Here is a 17,201-nt window from a genome sequence, read left to right on the forward strand (position 1 = left end):
ATCACCTCTGTTCGCGCACACTCTTCGGCTCATTCACATCTGCTGATTGACACTGGGATCCATGTACCCCCACATTCCAGGATCACCACCCCACAGTTCCCCCGTGTAATCCATCTGCTCCCAGACCCCTCTAGGCACTCACCTTCTCCCTCCTTATGCCCCCACGCAAAAAACCGCACACGGACTCACACCCTACCATGCACTCTTGTTCATTCCGTCTGACTCTGCCCCTTGTGCACCCCATTCTTCCCTCTATGCCCCACATTACCCCATCCACTCCTGCTTTCCCCACACGTTCACCTATCTTCACTCATATTATGCCTCCTGAACACCATTCATTCATGCTCTGATCCTTAGTACTTACATCAGCTCTATTCCCATTCACCACCTTTCATCGTCCCGTTCACTCAGTCTGCTCCCACTTTCACCTTTTTTTCACTTATATTGTACCTCATTTTCCCACCGTTTACTGAAATCACCTGTAACCTCAAATTAATTCAAAATTGAACGTGTAGTCTCTCCTTCTCTGTGCCTCCCATCCCTCCACATTCACTCCACGCTGCTGTTCATTCACCTCCAGTCCGTCGCCTTTTGTCTCTCCTTGCCCCCACTCACTCCCACCTTGTCATTCATTCACCATTGTCCACTCTCCTATGTGTCTCCTGTCTACTGACACTCACGTTGGCCGGGACAGAAAAGTCTGATGTATTGTTGAGGATTCGGTTTGGCTGCACATAGCATCACCACCACAGATGCCAGTGGCTTCGAGAGGACGGAAGGGGATTTGTCTCCTGGAGGGAGGTATTTCGAGGCTCCAAGGCCACCAGAGACGTGGCTCCTTCTGTGCTGTCGCTCTGCCAACCTTACCTGTTTTCCTCGGTCCAAAACAACTGCTCACAATTGGCAGTGCTTTCATAGTTTTGGTAAAATGTGTATTATCAGCGATTGTAATGATAACTCTCCGACAAGGCGGGGGCCTTTCTCATTGTCTTTGGGTGAGAGTGTCACATCATGCAGACTCTGTGCTGGGACCAGCTACCTGTCACCTTTCCATACCTCTTCACCTAGCCACCTGCTGCTTAGGCTACTGTATGAGGAAGTCACCCTTGGAGGGGCTGATGGTAGGGGATGCCCAGGGCAGAGTGTGGGCCTCCTGATTCCACAGCAGAGAAGCTGGTCTCACTCAGCTTGTGGATGTGCACTTTCGGCCCTGGGATAGTTTCTGAAGGGCTGTATCGATGGTTCAGAAACATTTCTGGATCTGACCACCACTAGGCGATTTCAACTTACACATAGGGGGGCAGTGTGTGTGTGTGTGTGTGTGTGTGTGTGTGTGTGTGTGTGTGTGTGTGTGTGTGTGTGTGTGTGTACATTAGGTGGTACAGGATGTTTGGGGGCAGGAAGGGGCAGGACGCCGATGGGCCATAAAGGACCCACCATTCCTTTTTTCCACCTCCTGATGCCTTGAGACAGTGGAAATCTTTTGTACCCAGAATGTTCTCATCCTTCAGAGAGGAGGAGATCTGAGTTACTCCCCTACTTTCTGTCTTTTCCTTGTCTGCTAGGAAGCTCCATTCCTTGGCTAGGTTTTTATACTATTTTTATTAGTTTTTGCATAGCCAATAGTATTTATTTATTATTTCATTGAGAAATAATTGATGAACATATTTCTGGAGGTCACGGTTGAATATCAATACCGGTGTACAATGTGTGATGATCAAATCAGGATAATTAGCATGTTTATCATTACGAAACGTAAACATTCCTTGTGTCCATTAACCAATTCTCCATAACCCCTCTCCTCCTGCCTCTTTCCCACCTCTAGTGACAACGGTTGTGCTCGATCCATCTCAAAGTTTGACACATTATTGTCACTCTTTCCTTCCTTCCTTCCTTCCCTCCTTCCTTCCTCCTTTCTCCTCCCACTTATGAGTGAGACATGCAGTATTTCTCTTTCTGTGCCTGGCTCGTTTCAATTGACATACTTTTCTCCAGCCTCATCCGTGTATCTGCTAATGGCAGAATTTCATTCATTTTTATGACTGGGTAGTATTCCATGGTGTATATATGCCACATTTTCCTTATCCGATCATCCATCAATGGACATTTACGTTGATTCCATATCTTGGCTATAGTAAATAGAGCTGCGATGAATATGGGAGTGCAGGTATCCCTTCGACATGATGATTTCATTCCTTGGGGTATATACCCAGTACTGGGATGGCTGGATCATATGGCAGTTCTATCTGTACCTGTTTGAGGAACCTCCATACTGTTTTCCATAATGGCTGTGCTAATTGACGGTCCCACCAACAGTGTAAAAGAGTTCCACTTTCTCTGCTTCCTTGCCAGCATTTGTTATTCCGTCTTTTTGATAATAGCCAGTGGAATTGGGGTGAAATGATATCTCAGTGTGGTTTTGATTTGCATTTCCCTGATGATTAGTAATGTTGAACGTATTTTCATATATTTGTTGGCCATTTGTATGTCTTCTTTTGAGAAATGTCTGTTTAGCTCCTTTGCCCATTTTTAAAAATTGGATTATTTGATTTTGTACTGTTAAGTTGTTTGAGTTCCTTGTATATTCTGGATATTAATCCCGTGTCGGATGTATAGTTTGCAAATATTTTCTCCCAGTTGGTAGGTTGCCTTCTCACTCTGATGATTGTTTTCATTGCTGGGTAGAAGCTCTTTAGCTCGATAGAATCCCATTTGTTTGTTTTTCCTTTTCTTGCCTGTGGTTTTGAGGTCTTACTCACAAAGTCTTTCCCCAGTCCTACACCCTGAAGCGTTTCCCCTGTGTTTTCTTCTAGGGGGTTCATAGTTTCATGTCTTATATTTCAGTCTTTAATCCATTTTGAGTTGACTTTTTGGTATACAGCAAGGTGTATGGGTAGAGGTTCATTCCTCTGCAGATGGATATCCAGTTTTACCAGCACCATTTGTTGAAGAGGCTGTTCTTGGTACCTCTGTCAAAGATCAGTTGGCTGTAAGCATGTGGGTTGATTTCTGGCTTCTCTATTCTGTTCCAGTGGTCCGTGTGTCTGTTTTTATGTCCTTGGCTAGTTTGAATGGTTCTGGAATGAGGCTCTCAGATAACTTCTGGAAGTTCTGTGGGATACGGAATTTTAAAAAGAAGAGTATAATTGGATGGAAGCTATGGATCTGACCTTGAGAACCTGCGTGACCTTGGGCAAGTTAGTTAATCTCTCTGGGACCAGTTTCCTCATCTGACAAGTGGAGGACATAGGACTGTTGTGGAGACTATCTGAGGCAGGCGATGTCATGTGCTTCACACGGTGCCTGGCACAGAGGAGTCACTTGCTGTGTCTGTTGCCAGGAGCCTCCTCACTGGTCTCTCTGATTGGTCTCTCTGTTCCTGCCCTTGCCCTCTGCAATCTGTTCTCCACAAAGCAGCTTGCAGGTCATTTTAAAATTTTTCTTCTTTTTAAAAACTTTATATGTACACATTTTCACACACAGACACACACACACACACACACACACACACAGCCTACTATTATGTAAGCAATAATAATAATAATAAACTACCATAGGCCTTGCGATACGCTAGGCATTGTTCTCAATACTATACAATTACCAACTCATGTGTCACCAGAACCTTAACGAGGTAGGCACTATCGTTATCCCCATTTTATCGATAAGGAAACTTAACAGAGAGACGGTAGGAGTCCTGCCCTAGGTCACACAGATGGTAACGGGGGTTTGAACCCAGGCTGTCTCCATCATGTTTGCTTCTTTGGGGGGCTCTGTTTACTTCCCTGCTATATCGCCAATGTCTAGAACACTACCTGGCATAGAGGAGGTGCTTAACAAATTCCTGTGGAGGTCATATTCTAGTAGGGCAAGACAGGCCGTAAACAAATGAGTCAAATATACGTGCATTTTTAACATTAATATGTAATGCCAGATTGCTTCAGACTGGTCTTCAAAAAATATGATCCCTCCAATGGCTTCCCATCATGTCCAGAATGAAATATGAACTCTGTCCCTGGCCAGAGGCCCTCCATCACCTGGCCCCGCCCACACCTCCTACACTCCCAGCACAGTGACGCTATCTCTGCCCACCCAGGGAAAGCAACCTGTCAGCCCCTACTTAGTACATCCCCTTCACTCCCAGGGTATCTGTGTGTGTCCCATATCGCCGTTCATTTATTTTTCAGCTTCCTGTTTTTCTGTATACCGACCTACTGTTCTTCAAGCGCTAGAATATACTGTCAGCCTGGCCGCCGGATGGAGCCACCGGTTTTCCCTACCTCCCAGTCTTTGTGCGCGCAGAGCAATTCCGCTACGCATCCTGTCTACCCATTCAATTACATGTGCCACCCCGTCGACGCTCTCCAAGTTCAAGACACGAAATCCTTGCCGGCTAGAAACTCTTCCTTAATTGGATAGTCCCCTGCGCGCCGTGAGAAAACTGCTGTCTGACGTCTTAGGGTTGCCGGCCTCCGCAGAACAAACTAAACACCTGCTCTGTGCGGCCGTCCTGGAGGGAGGAGACGGGGAAGGCACGGCCATCTCGCCTAGGAGCGCTGACGTCACCTGCGCGGCCGCCGTCCGTCTGCGCCTGCGCCGCGGCCTCGTCGCCTTCTCGGCCCCATGTTGACTCCCGGCGGGCGCCATGTCAAAGGCACCACTGAGCGCGCGCAGAACCTGCCCCGCTGCGGTGCCAGAGTCGGTCCGGAAGCCAAAGTGCTCGTCGAGCCCCGAGCTTGTAAAGGTCTCCTGAACGGTGGACAGATATTCTGTTGTCGAGAGAGAGTGAGTTTGTGGGGCGAGCGCCAGGGGCCGTGGGCTGAGTGCTGGGGCGCTCAAAGGTTGAGTGAAGGGCGGTTGGTGAGGGTCATTGATGTGTGCGTTTGGTGGCCGAGTGATGGGGAACCCAAGGGTCCGGGAGTGAGGGTCTGGGGGCTCAATGGTGGACAGAGTTATGGGGCTAGTCGGGATTGCGGAGGGCCTATTCAAGTTTGATTTTTACACATTTTCCAGCACAGTGAGCTGCGCCAAAGGTTCCTGCACATCCCTCAGGCCCCTCTTTGGACGTGCCCTGCCTTCCCGCTGCCCCCTCCCCTTGCCCAAGGCCCAAGGTAGGGAGGGGCCTGGTGTGAATGCTCCAGCCGAAGTGAATCTGCACCCGAAGGCCCCTTTCCGGCTCCAGGGCCCAACGTCCCCAGCAAGGTGAGGAGAAGGAAGAAGAGGCACGTGAGAGGACCCACCTGACCCTGGGCCTCGCCCAGAGTTTGGGACCTGGGAGGGGCGGGGCATGGTGCTGCGAAGTCTGAGGGGGATGGGAGCGATAATAGAGACTTTTACAGTCCCGTTGATTGGAGTTTAAGAAGTAACGTATTTGAGTTATAGATTAATTAGGAAATAGAGGGAAAAAAACTCAAAAGGAACTAATTTTCCCACCCGGAAACATTTGAAAGTCCGTTCTTAGACATTTTTTAGTGTTTATAAGTGTATGCCCTTTAAACATTTAACATATAATTTTCGAGTGGGTTCCTGCAGTTTTATAATGTACTTTTTCTCATTTAGAAGTTTAGTGTAATCCAGCGTAAAGTTTTTTCTATACCATCTTAAACACTTTTGAGATATGTGTACCCTACAAAGATAATGTGCACAGTTCTATGTAACATTTTTTTTTTTTTTTTGTCTTTTTTGTGACCAGCACTCAGCCAGGGAGGGCACCGGCCATTCTTATATAGGATCCGAACCCGCATCGGGAGCATCGCTGCACTCCCAGCGCCGCATTCTCCCGAGTGCGTCACGGGCTCAGCCCTTCCATGTAACATTTGGAACAGCTGTGTAGCACTTCATCCCTTACATTTCTGTATTACTAATCCTTTATCATGGGTACACTTGGATCATTTAAATTGGACATTATTAAAGTTAATCCTGATATGAAGGTACCTACAGAGAAATTACGATATGATAAATGATTTCATTAAGGAAAATACCTATAAATACATTTAATGGGTCAGTATGCGACTTAATATATACATGAAGCATTTTGCGTACAAGGTTCACATGAGGAATAGAGTCAAGAATACACAGGTCCGGGTTAAAACCTCATGTTTGCACAAACTCTTGCATAGAGCGGCCTCATGACCGGCTGGTGTGTGAGGGGATTTCTAGGCAGATAATTCTAGGAACTGAATGCCTGATGGGATCTTTCGTATGCTCTTCTCTTTTCCAGACGTTCCAGCTCAGCCTTCACACATCTCTGCTTTTTCCCAGGAAGAGCAGGAAATGGCCAAACTCCAGGTAAGTATGTTGTCTGTCTCTTGCTATCTCTTTTTCACTTTGGATGTAATGGGATATGTAGGAATCTCTGCCCTAAAGTAGGAAATTACTTGTAAATAAGGATGAGGATCAGGGAGAATGAGAGGCCAAATTAGAATGCAGATGCATTGGAGGACTTCAGGTGGAAGAGACATTAAACTTGAGCTGCCGGTTTCCCTTTGAGGTTCCTGGCAGCCAAAGAGAAATGTAACCAGTATCTTGGCTCACCTTAGTCATCAGGAGAGAGCACAGAATCCTCAGGGGAAGTCAGGGTTGCCTGGAATTGCATTTCAAAGCACTTCTTTGCCAGGTCTTCATGTGGGTAATGGAATTGTCTTCAACCACAGCCTGATGATAAATGCAGTTCCTGGTTTCCTGCAGATAGTCATGCACTGCATAACGAGGTTTCGGTCAATGATGGACCGCATATACAATGGTGATCCCATAAAATTGTAATGGCTATACCATATAGCCTACGTTCGTAAGTGTGTGTAAGTACATTCTGTGATGTTTGCACAGAGATGGTACTGCCCAACGATGCACTTCTCAGAGCTAACCCTGTTGTTAAGCGACATGTGGCTGTATTTCCTACAGCATTCCTCAGTGAGCCGGAGACATCATCTCAAAGTGTAATTTGGGAATGAAATCTCCTATGGAACTTACCTCTCTTTCATGTGACTTTCCTCTTACCTGTAGCCTCATGCAACCACAGATCTGTTCTGGGTCACTATAGTTTTATCTTTTCGAGGTATGGAAAGGGTCATAATCATAACCCGTCCTTTGTTCAGCATAATACGACTCAAGGTGGAGAGAAAACCTATGAATGTCCTGAGTGTTGAAAATCCCTCAGTGAGTATTCACTCCTTATTGTTCATCAGATCGCTCATACAAGAGAGGAACCTTATGAATGTAGAGAATGTAGAAGAGCATTCAGTAGGAAGGCACACCTCAGTATACTTCAGAGAATGCATACAGGAGACAAACTCCTTGAATGGAATGAATGTCGTAAATCCTTCAGAGAGGAATCAAGACTGCATATACGTCAAAGAACGCATGCAGGTGAAAAACCGTATGTGTGCAATGAGTGTGGCAAAACCTTCCAAGAAAAGACAAAGCTCATCATATACCAGAGAAACTCACACAGAAGAGAAGCCCTATGAATGTTCTGAATGTGGGAAAACCTTGAAATCCCCTGTGTGGGTGTTCTCTTGTACATCAGAGAACACACACAGGAGAGTAACCTTTTGAATGTAATGAATGTGGCAAATCGTTCAGAGAGAAATCAATGCTGCATAGACGTCAAAGAACTCACACAGGAGAGAAACGTTATGTGTGTTCAGACTGTGGAAGAGCCTTTATCCTTAAGGTGAGCCTCAGTGCTCATCAGAGAATTCATAGAGGAGAAAAACCTGATGGATGTACTGTACGTGGGAAAGTCTTCTGGAAGTCATATCTCATGTTCCATCAGAGAGCTCATACAAGAGAAAAATTTGAGAAATCCTTTGAATGCAACAAATGTGATAAAGCTTTCTTCCAGAAATCATATCTAATGATTCATTAGAGAGTTCACACAGGGGAGAAACCGTATGAGTGTAATATATATGAGAAAACCTTCTCCCAGACGTCATAGTTCATTGTACATCAAAGACCTCGTACAGGAGAGAAACCCTATAAATGTGCTAAGTGTAGTAGAGCCTTCAGAGAGAAGTCAAAACTCGCTGTACGTCAGAGAACTCGCCTAGGAGAGAAACTCTATGACTGTCCTGATCATGAGAAAAATCTTGCAGGAGCCAAAGCTCAGCATGGATTAAAGAACTCAGAGAGAAGAGAAACCTTACAAAAGAACTGAAAATGGAAAATCTTTCATAGAAAAGTCAAAGAAAAAGAAAAAGGTGAGGTGGGGGTTCATGCTTTAGCTAGGGTGATCAGGGAAAGTTTTCCTGAGGACATGATATATGAGCTTAGACCTGAAAATGAGGTGCCAGCTATACTGGGGGGAAGAGCATTTCAGGCAGAAGGAATAGCAAGAGCCAAGGTCCTAAAGCAAAAACCTTGGCCTTTGTACTTGTATCATGGGTATATATTGAAGGACCATTTTACATCAGAGAGGTTGTTCAAGACCGAAATCTTTTTTGAAGCCTTGAATATATGCGAGCTGTGAGTTGGAAGCCTAACCTCACCATGAAATCTGGTCACAGGTATCAAGCGAATCCCAATTTAATAAATTTCAATAAGCATAGTCCCTTGGAAATGATATAAGGGAAATGTGTTTCTAGACTTAATAGCAAACTCGCGTACAAAAGAATAAATAAAATCTACTATTGTTAAGAATAGCTGTTTTGTCTTTTCTCTTAATGGGGAATGAGTGCCATGTACAAGAAAAGAAGGGTTTACCAAATGATGTAAAGGTACAAATTTACACTTAACCACTAAAGGAACACCAGTTCAAAATATACTGGAAATGTTCTAATTTATTAGAAAGGATGCATAATCAGAACAATATAAAGAAAAGAGCACTAGGGCATCAAATCCAGTTTCCAGAAGTATCAACAATTAATAATGTCAGCATTTCCACCCCAGCCTGTTCTGTGGGCAAAATTTTAGCTGTGTTCCTACGCATGATCTTCTCCCTTTGAGAGCTTGTTCGTGCAGCCTTCCCAGAAATACTGTGAACTTCCCCATAGGCATTTAGAAGAGCCCTCTGTAGTGGATTGAATTAAGTCCTCTCAGTACTCACTGAAGCTTGAATTGTGTCCCCCAAGTTTTATGTATTAGAAGCTTAGCCCCCACTGTGACCATTATGAGGGTGGGAAATCCTGTGATGGTTATTGAAGGGTGGAGCCTTGAGGAGGTGTTGGGATTGTAGGACTGTGCAGTAGTGAATGGATTAACACTGGTGCTCAGGTGTGGTTCTGAGGGATTTAAAGGAAGAAGAGAGTCTCTGCTCTCTGCTCTCTCTGCTTCTACCATCTAGCAATGCGAGACCCCTGGGTTACTGGTGCCAGCATCAGATGGCCTATGGATTTCCAGCCTAAGAAACTATAAGAAACGAATTTCATTCTCTTTAAACTTACCCAGTTCCAAGGATTTTGTTATAAGCAATGGAAACGGACCAATACACATTGTTTACTTAAATTCTCCAGAATTGATTTCTACACCTTTTGATGAATAGCTATCACATTCAGAGATCAGTGCCCAGAGTGGTGGCACTCTTTACGGGCCCCCAGGGCGGTGTGTGATTTGGTTATCTAGGCTGGTTGGGGCTGAAGGCAGGATGAACCCAACTGACATTAAGGAAGGGGGCTCGAGATTTCCTTGGCGGGAAGTGGCAGCTAGCTGTTTTCTTCATCATCTGTGCTTATCCTGAGTGAAGTGAACACTGAAATCCAGGCTTTGGGTAGTTGAGTATCCAGCCCCAACCAAAGAATACAAAGGACATGAGGGACTGTTTCCTCACTGCAGTGGCTGCTTCCAATGGGGCCGGTACGAAGAGAAAGAATGGCAAGTTCAGACTCCTAAATTATCTGCTCAAGACACAGACAGAAACCCAGACATTCTGTAAAAAATTAGTACTTTGTGCACCCGCTGAATTCCCTGTCTATATTGCCAGTCTGTCATTTGAACCTTTGGACTCTGTATAGAAAGGGATGGGGTGCTGGTATTCAAATGGTGATCTGTGGGAGAATTTGGGGCAGTGTGAATACGCTAAACTTCTGATTCCCACTGAACTTCTTGTGTAAGCTCAATCCAATTCCATTCTCCCCAGAAGAGACTCTATGTGCCTTGTTAAAGACCACCAAAATAGTGAAGATACAAAAGAGTTCTGTCACCTCCCAATGTGTATCCCTTTTGTAGTCAACCCTTTAGTGTACATTGGCTCCAGGCAATCACTGATATATTTTTGGTCTCGGTCGTTTTGCCTTTCCCATGGTGTTGTATAAATGGAATCATACCGTACTTAGCCTTTTGAGTCTGGCTTTTTTCACTTAGCATAATACATTTGCGGTTCATCCGTGTTGTTGCGTGTATCACTAGTTCTTTCATGTTGATTGCTGTGCAGTATTACATTTTGTGGATTCCAGGTTGTTTACCCATTTACAGGTTGAAAAGCATTTGCGTTGTTTCCGTGTTTTGGTGATTAAAAATATAGCTGCTGTATAAATGCTCATGTGCAGGCTTTCGGGTTTACGTAAGTTTTCATTTCCTTGAAGTAGATATACCTGGGAACGGAATTGCAGGATTGTATGGTAGTATATGCTTAACTTCATAAACAACCGGAAAACCACTTTGCAAAGTGGCTGTGCCATTTCACATTCCTGCCTATGATAGGAGACGTCTGGTTCCTCACCAGTACTTAGTATTGTCGGGTTTCTTTCCCCATTCTAATAGACATATAGCGGCATCTCGTTGCGGTTTTAATTTGCAGTTCCCTCATGACTAATGATGTTGAGCATCGTTTTATGTGCATATTTGCCATTTCTATATCTTTTTTTCAGGATGTGTTTGTGTTTTGCCTTTTGTTTTTTTTCAGTTTTGAGAGTTCTTTATATATTCTCAATACAAGTTCTTTGCCAGATATTTGATTTGCAAATATTTTCTTCCGTTCTGTAGTGTGTCTTCTCGATCTCTTAACCATGTCTTGAATTTTGATATCACATCTAAGAAGTGTTTGGCTAACCCAAGGTCAAAAAGACTTTCTCCCATAGTCTAGAAATAGTGTAGGTTTAGACTTTACATTTACGTCTATGATCCATTTTGAGTTAAATTTTATATATGTTGGAGACGTTCATTGATGTCCTATTTTGGGCATATCAATATCACATTGTTCCAGAACCATTTGTTCAAATAGGAACTCCCATTTTCCATTGAATTGCCTCTGCGTTTTTGTCAAAAATAATTTGTATATATAAAGATCTAAAGTACATTTAAATATAACAGACGTGAAGTCCACAGTTTATAAGTGTACAGCTTGATGAATTATTACAAAGTGAACACACTGTGTAGCCACCACCTAGGCCAAGATATAGAACATAATCGGGACCTCAGAATCCCCCTTCATGCCCTCTGCCTAAATCTCTGCCACCCACAAAAGTAATCACTGTCCTGACTTGGATTAGCCTTGCCTGTTCTCTTACTATATATAAATAAAATCATGCAGTGTGTACTCGTCTGATTCTGGTTTTTTTGCTCATCAGTACATCTGTGACAGTCATCTGTGTTGGACATGTGCAGAGCAGTTCTCCGGGTGGCCTTGCGCTGATGTTGTCCTCCCCTTTTTCTCACTTCTACTTCTCAAGAATAATTGTGGAATGTGCTGGGAATGTAACATCCTGAGATAAAGAGGGGTCTGGCTTGAACAGCCCAGGCTCTGTCCTGGACCCGGCACCCGTATAACCAGATGTCTTAAGTGCTTTAGCTCAGTGGGTCCTGTGGCCCTGGAGGTGTAAAATACAAGGCAGGCAGCTTTCTGGGGTCCCTCAGCTGCGGTGGAAGTGGGGCATGTTTAGACTACGTTTGTCCCACACAGCTTTCCTGAGCCATGGGGGACCAACTCACAATGAATCTGAGGCTTCTGTTGTCACTTGCTGCCTATCTGTAATTACTAAACCTGTTCCATGTAACTTGTCCTAGTCACATGTGCGTGGGTGTTCCGTCTCACCAGACTCAGACAAACCGGTAGCCAGCGGCCATTAACATGCTTCATTCACAACATGTGGTTGTAGTTTATTCATTTTCGTTAACACACAGCATTCCATTGAATGGATGTGTCACAATTGGCCCATTCTACTGCTGACACACATTTGGATTTTTTCTCATGTTTTAGTGTTAGAAATAGCGCTGTCGTGAATATCTCGGTACTTGCTTTCTAGAGCACATGTGCTTGAATTTCTCTACGGTGTGTACCTAGGAGTAGAATTGCTGGATCGTGGTGTATGCAAATCATTAAATTTAGGAAATAATGCCACTGTTTCCCAAAGTGATTATAGCAGTTTACATTCCCACTAACAGTGTGTGAGAATTCCCATTTCAACACACTGTGGTATTTTAGTCTGCTCAATTATGACTTTTCTGGTGGGCGCATAGTGGTGTCTCAAAGTGACTTACATTTTCATTTACCCGACTGCCAATGGGGTTGAGTACTTTTCTGTTTACCTGAGTGGTAATGAGGTAGAGTACATTTTCTCATGTTCGTAGGTCATTTGTTCTCGCATTTAGTGAACTACCTATTCACTTCTCTTGGTCATTCTTCTGTGGTGTTTGCATGCTTCTTATTGATTCATAGGGGTTATTTATGTATTTTAGATAAGAACCCTTTATCAGTCGTGAATATTGCAGATAATGTTCCCATCTGTGGCTTGCCTTTCTCACTGTACTGCTCTTAGTGTTTGAACGCTTACAAGACTTTTCCTTGGTGAATAGTACTTTTCATGTTTTGTTTTAGAATTCTTTCCCTATCCCAAGCTTATGAAAACATTTTCCTGTATTATTTTACCGATGCTTTCTTGTGTTTCCTCTCACATTAGATTTACACTTTACTCGTAGCTGTTTTTTGTGTATGGTGAGTGGGACAAAGAGATTTCATTTTTTACCATATAGATATTCAATAACCCGGCCACATTTATTGGAAAGATCACCTTCTCCCCGCTGCTTTACTGTGCCAACTTTTTTATAAACCAGGTGTCTATACACGTTTGGAATCTCTTTTGACTTCCACTGGACTATTTTCCTATTCTTGTGTTAATATCACATTGTCTAAAATATTCTATTACTTAATGGAATCGTTTTTCTACTGTGACTTTTGATTCTCCCACAAAGGAGATCATATGAATTAGGCATCCTATAGTAAGTCATGACGATGAACTGGGATCCCAGTGAGAAATTCCCCTACATTCTATCCTCATCACCCAGTGGTCAGCATTTTAGACTAAAAGTAATGTGCCATCATAGGGACTAGTGACATTTGAGGACGTGGCTGTGGATTTCACCCAAGAGGAGTGGCAGTACCTGAACCCTCCACAGAAGACCCTGTACAGAGATGTGATGCTGGAGACCGTCAGCAACCTGGTCTGTGTGGGTAAGAATGGCTTTCTTGGGTCAATTTGCTGTTTCTGATTATTGCCTCCAATAGAGGGCCTTTTCTTTCTTATTCCCTCCCCCACCCCACCCCCATTCTCTCCTGACAAGATGTTTGTGAACTCAAAACCCAGGTTGAATGGTTTGACTTTACCACTTTGTCAAGCAATAGGTCCCTTGTGCTGCCCCAAACTGCAGCTTCCTCTGTCTCAGAGGCTCTGAAGACCAAGGAGATATTTCTGTCATTTCTCATTAACAGGGCAGCAGGTTACTAAGCCAGACCTCATCCTCAAGTTGGAGGTGGAAGAGCCTTGCCAGGCAGAAGGAAAAATCCCAATTTGGACCTTTTCGGGTGAGTAGGATTGTCCCAGGCTCTGGGGACATGAGGTGCCTCCTAGCCGATCAGTCAGGGCTTGGGCCCTCTAAACGGGCTTTCAAGAATATCTCGGGAAAAGGCTGTGGCCCTTGGTGCTGCTGGAGGACAGGGACATGAGCTCCTCACATACAAGACAGACACCCCCTCCCATGTCTCACACCCACCAGAACAGTTTCCTTAAGTTGGTGCTCGCCTGCAAGTTTCTGCACTGTTCCTTTTGTCCCATCTACTTTCTGTCTCTCGGTTTTTTTCTATTCTGAAGGTTTCATATAAATGGAATTGCGCAATATGTGGCCTTTCTCGTGTGGTTTCTTTCATTTGGCAAGTTTTCAAGGTTTATCCACATTGTAGCATGTATCAGTACTTCGTTCCTTTTTATGGAGGAATAATATTCCATTGTATGGATAGACCACATTTTGTTGATCTGTTCTTCTGTTGATGGCCATCTGGGTTCTTGTCACTTTTTGACTATTATGAATATTGCTGCTATGAACATTGATATACGATTTTTCGTGGTGATGTATGGTTTCATTTCTTTCATGTAGAAAAATAGGGTTAGAATTGTCCCATGTGGTAATTTTACATTTATCATCTCGAGGAACTGCCAAACTGTATGAATATCCTGTTCCTTAAACACTCTTACCCAGTAGTTTTAATATTCACTGATGATTCCTGCCTGAATCAGTTACTACTAAGTTGGTTGATTCTTATTTTTTCAGTGGGTTATCATCCATTGCTGTCACTGTTCATTTTCATGCTCAAATTGTCCTCAATGTGACTAATAGGCGTCCCTTCAGGCCGGTGTCTCTGTCCTATTGCCATGTCCCTACCTTTGTTTGAGCACTTCCTCACTTTCTTGCACAAACATATGTTCCAGGTTCATCTTGTATTTTCCCTGTTTTAGGGCTGGAATTAGCAATTTCTCCAAAGATTTCTGATTTCAGTTAGTGGGAATGGTATTTAGAAACCAGTTTCTTGGTGCTGGGTGTACTCGTAGCTACTCAAATTCTTATCTCTTATAATCTATAGATGATTCCCCTCCATGTCGTTTTTCCCCGTGGTATTTCCTTTTTAAGTAACTGGGTCATTTTTCCTTTAGTTTTCCACATTCTGGATTTGGCTGTTCAATACCCTGTGGTGGTATTTAGCATGGTTGTCTGTCCCCTGTCTTTCTTGTCAGTTGGTAGTTAGATGTAGAAGATGGATCAGATTTTGTTTTCTACTTTGAGCAAGTTTACTTCCCAGCTACTTCCACCAGGAGGCATGTAATACATGGTTGTCTTTCTTTGTTCTACGTTAGATCCATGAATTCATTAATGGTTGCAAAATGGTGATATTCTAATTCTATCATTCCTTCTCTTGGGTGAGCTGAAAGATTCTAGAAAGAGAAACTGCCCCCTCACCTATTTGCTTACTGTGAGTTACACATACAGAAAAGTTTGAAGAGCCGAGCCAGGATTTGCTCCTGGACTAGAGAGCCACAGCACTAGCTAAGCACATGGGCCATACTGCTGCTTACTACTGAAGGAGGTTCAGATTCAGCAGATCCTTGGGGGAGCTTGGGTCTCATCAAGAGACCTGGTCTTCCAGTGGTTTCGTGTTCATTCTTGGTAAGAAGTGGTGCTTTGCTATCCAAAGAAAGGAAGTCACAGGGAAGGAAACCACAGCTGCACAATCTATTTTAAAATTCAGTATTGCTATGGCAAAATGTTAACATTATTGAATCTAAGTGGTAATATGAGTATTTATTATACTCTTCTTTCAACTTTTCTCTATGCTTGAAAACTTTCATAAAAATTTTAGGGGGAAATTGAGAAGAAAAGTGAACTATAAAAGTCGATTAAAAACTAAGCGTATGTGCAAAAAAATATTTACCATATTTCACTGATTTCAAGATACCATTGATTTAAAGCCATGGCACTGAGAAGGGAAAATTGCCACCAATTATTCTATGGCATACCATTCATTGTAAGGCATATCTGGATTCAGAGATGTTGAAATGTAAAATAATGTGCATCTTCTACTTGACCAAATATGAAATTAAAAGCAAGCCTTTGCAATTTTAACCATCTAAATGAGTGGTACAGATAACAAACTACCTTAAATATTAATAAAAATTCAAATCAGAAGATAAGAGTAAGCTTTTGTGGAAAGACTGATGTGCCTATTGAAAGTTATCTAGATTCTCAATATAGCAAAATGTGGAGGACAAGGTCGTGTGGGTGAAAGAAGACGAGGAGGGGTTCAGAGTTCGTAATAGGTAGAGTTTTTAGTGGAAATAGTGTGGACGGGAGCAGAGAAGGTGGTGCTGGTGTTGAAGAACTGTGAATGCAAGCTCGGAAGCATACACAGGTGAATCCAGATTAAGCAAAGATTTACAGGATTTTCTTTCTTTTTGACAGGTTACTTATTCTAGATTTTTGTCTCTCATTCACTGAGAATGTGGATTGAGGGTTGGAAGACTTGAATCCAGGAATCCCACTGTTGTGTTTTTACCTAGGTGGAAATGGTATACGTTGGGTCAGTTAAGAGTTCATGTGATAACCGAAGATTTAAGGGTGATAAGGTTCGTAGAGGTGATGGAAGTCAGAGATGATATATAAGTAGAGGTAAGAAGGACTGAAATGCCAGGGTAAGATTGTTCTTGGTAGCAAAAACTCCAACAGGTAGGAGGTTAGCAAAAGACTCTCCCTCCAGGAACTCTGATAAAATGAGATATTATCAGCTTTCATATGGCAGGGCATTTCTAAAGAAGGGCTGTTCCGTAATGTCCAAGTATTAAGATGGTTTATTATACTTCTTTCTAGAAGTCTGCAAAGTTGAAAAACAGATTGAGAGACAGCATCAGGATGACCAACATAAATGTCCATTGACGCAAGTTGGATTCTCTGACAAGCAAACAATTACCACCAGGAGTGGCTGTGTCTCTAATGAATTTGGGAACACACTATATCTGAGTACAAAGATTGCTGCTTCAATGCCAAGACCCCATACACATGAATCATTTGGAAATAATATTGTAGATGATTTAAACGTATTTAGTGGAAGCTTTGCAGAAAAGAAGCATGATAATGGACATGCAAGATTATTCTTCCACCCCGAGTATGAGAAAACAAACCCTGGAGTGAAACCCTGTGGATATAAAGAGTGTGGGAAAGCCCTCAGGCAAAAGAAAGGTCTTAGTGTACATCAGGGAATTAAAAATGGAGAGAAGCACTTTGAATGTACTGTGTGTAGGAAAACATTCAGCACGGAATCACACTTCGTTGTACATTGCAAAACGCATACGGGAGAGAAACCCTTTGGATGTACTGAATGTGGAAAAGCCTTTAGCCAAAAATCTTGGCTTATTAGACACCTGAGAGTTCATACGGGAGAGAAACCCTTTGGGTGTACTGAATGTGGAAAAGCCTTTAGCCAAAAATCTCCGCTCCTTAGACACCTGAGA

At 43.2% G+C, this 17,201-nt stretch overlaps 1 protein-coding gene across 1 annotated transcript in view; it reads left to right on the top strand.

Moving 5' to 3' along the window:
* LOC134368020 (uncharacterized) overlaps positions 1 to 17,201 on the top strand; it is a 163,655-nt gene that overhangs the window by 145,647 nt on the left and 807 nt on the right. Inside the window, 5 exon segments of the mRNA XM_063084644.1 lie at positions 7,282 to 7,425; positions 7,515 to 7,726; positions 13,252 to 13,378; positions 13,637 to 13,729; positions 16,561 to 17,145. Coding sequence (XP_062940714.1) covers positions 7,282 to 7,425; positions 7,515 to 7,726; positions 13,252 to 13,378; positions 13,637 to 13,729; positions 16,561 to 17,145 — 1,161 coding nt within the window.

Source organism: Cynocephalus volans, chromosome X, assembly GCF_027409185.1.
Source record: "Cynocephalus volans isolate mCynVol1 chromosome X, mCynVol1.pri, whole genome shotgun sequence".
NCBI lineage: Eukaryota > Metazoa > Chordata > Mammalia > Dermoptera > Cynocephalidae > Cynocephalus > Cynocephalus volans.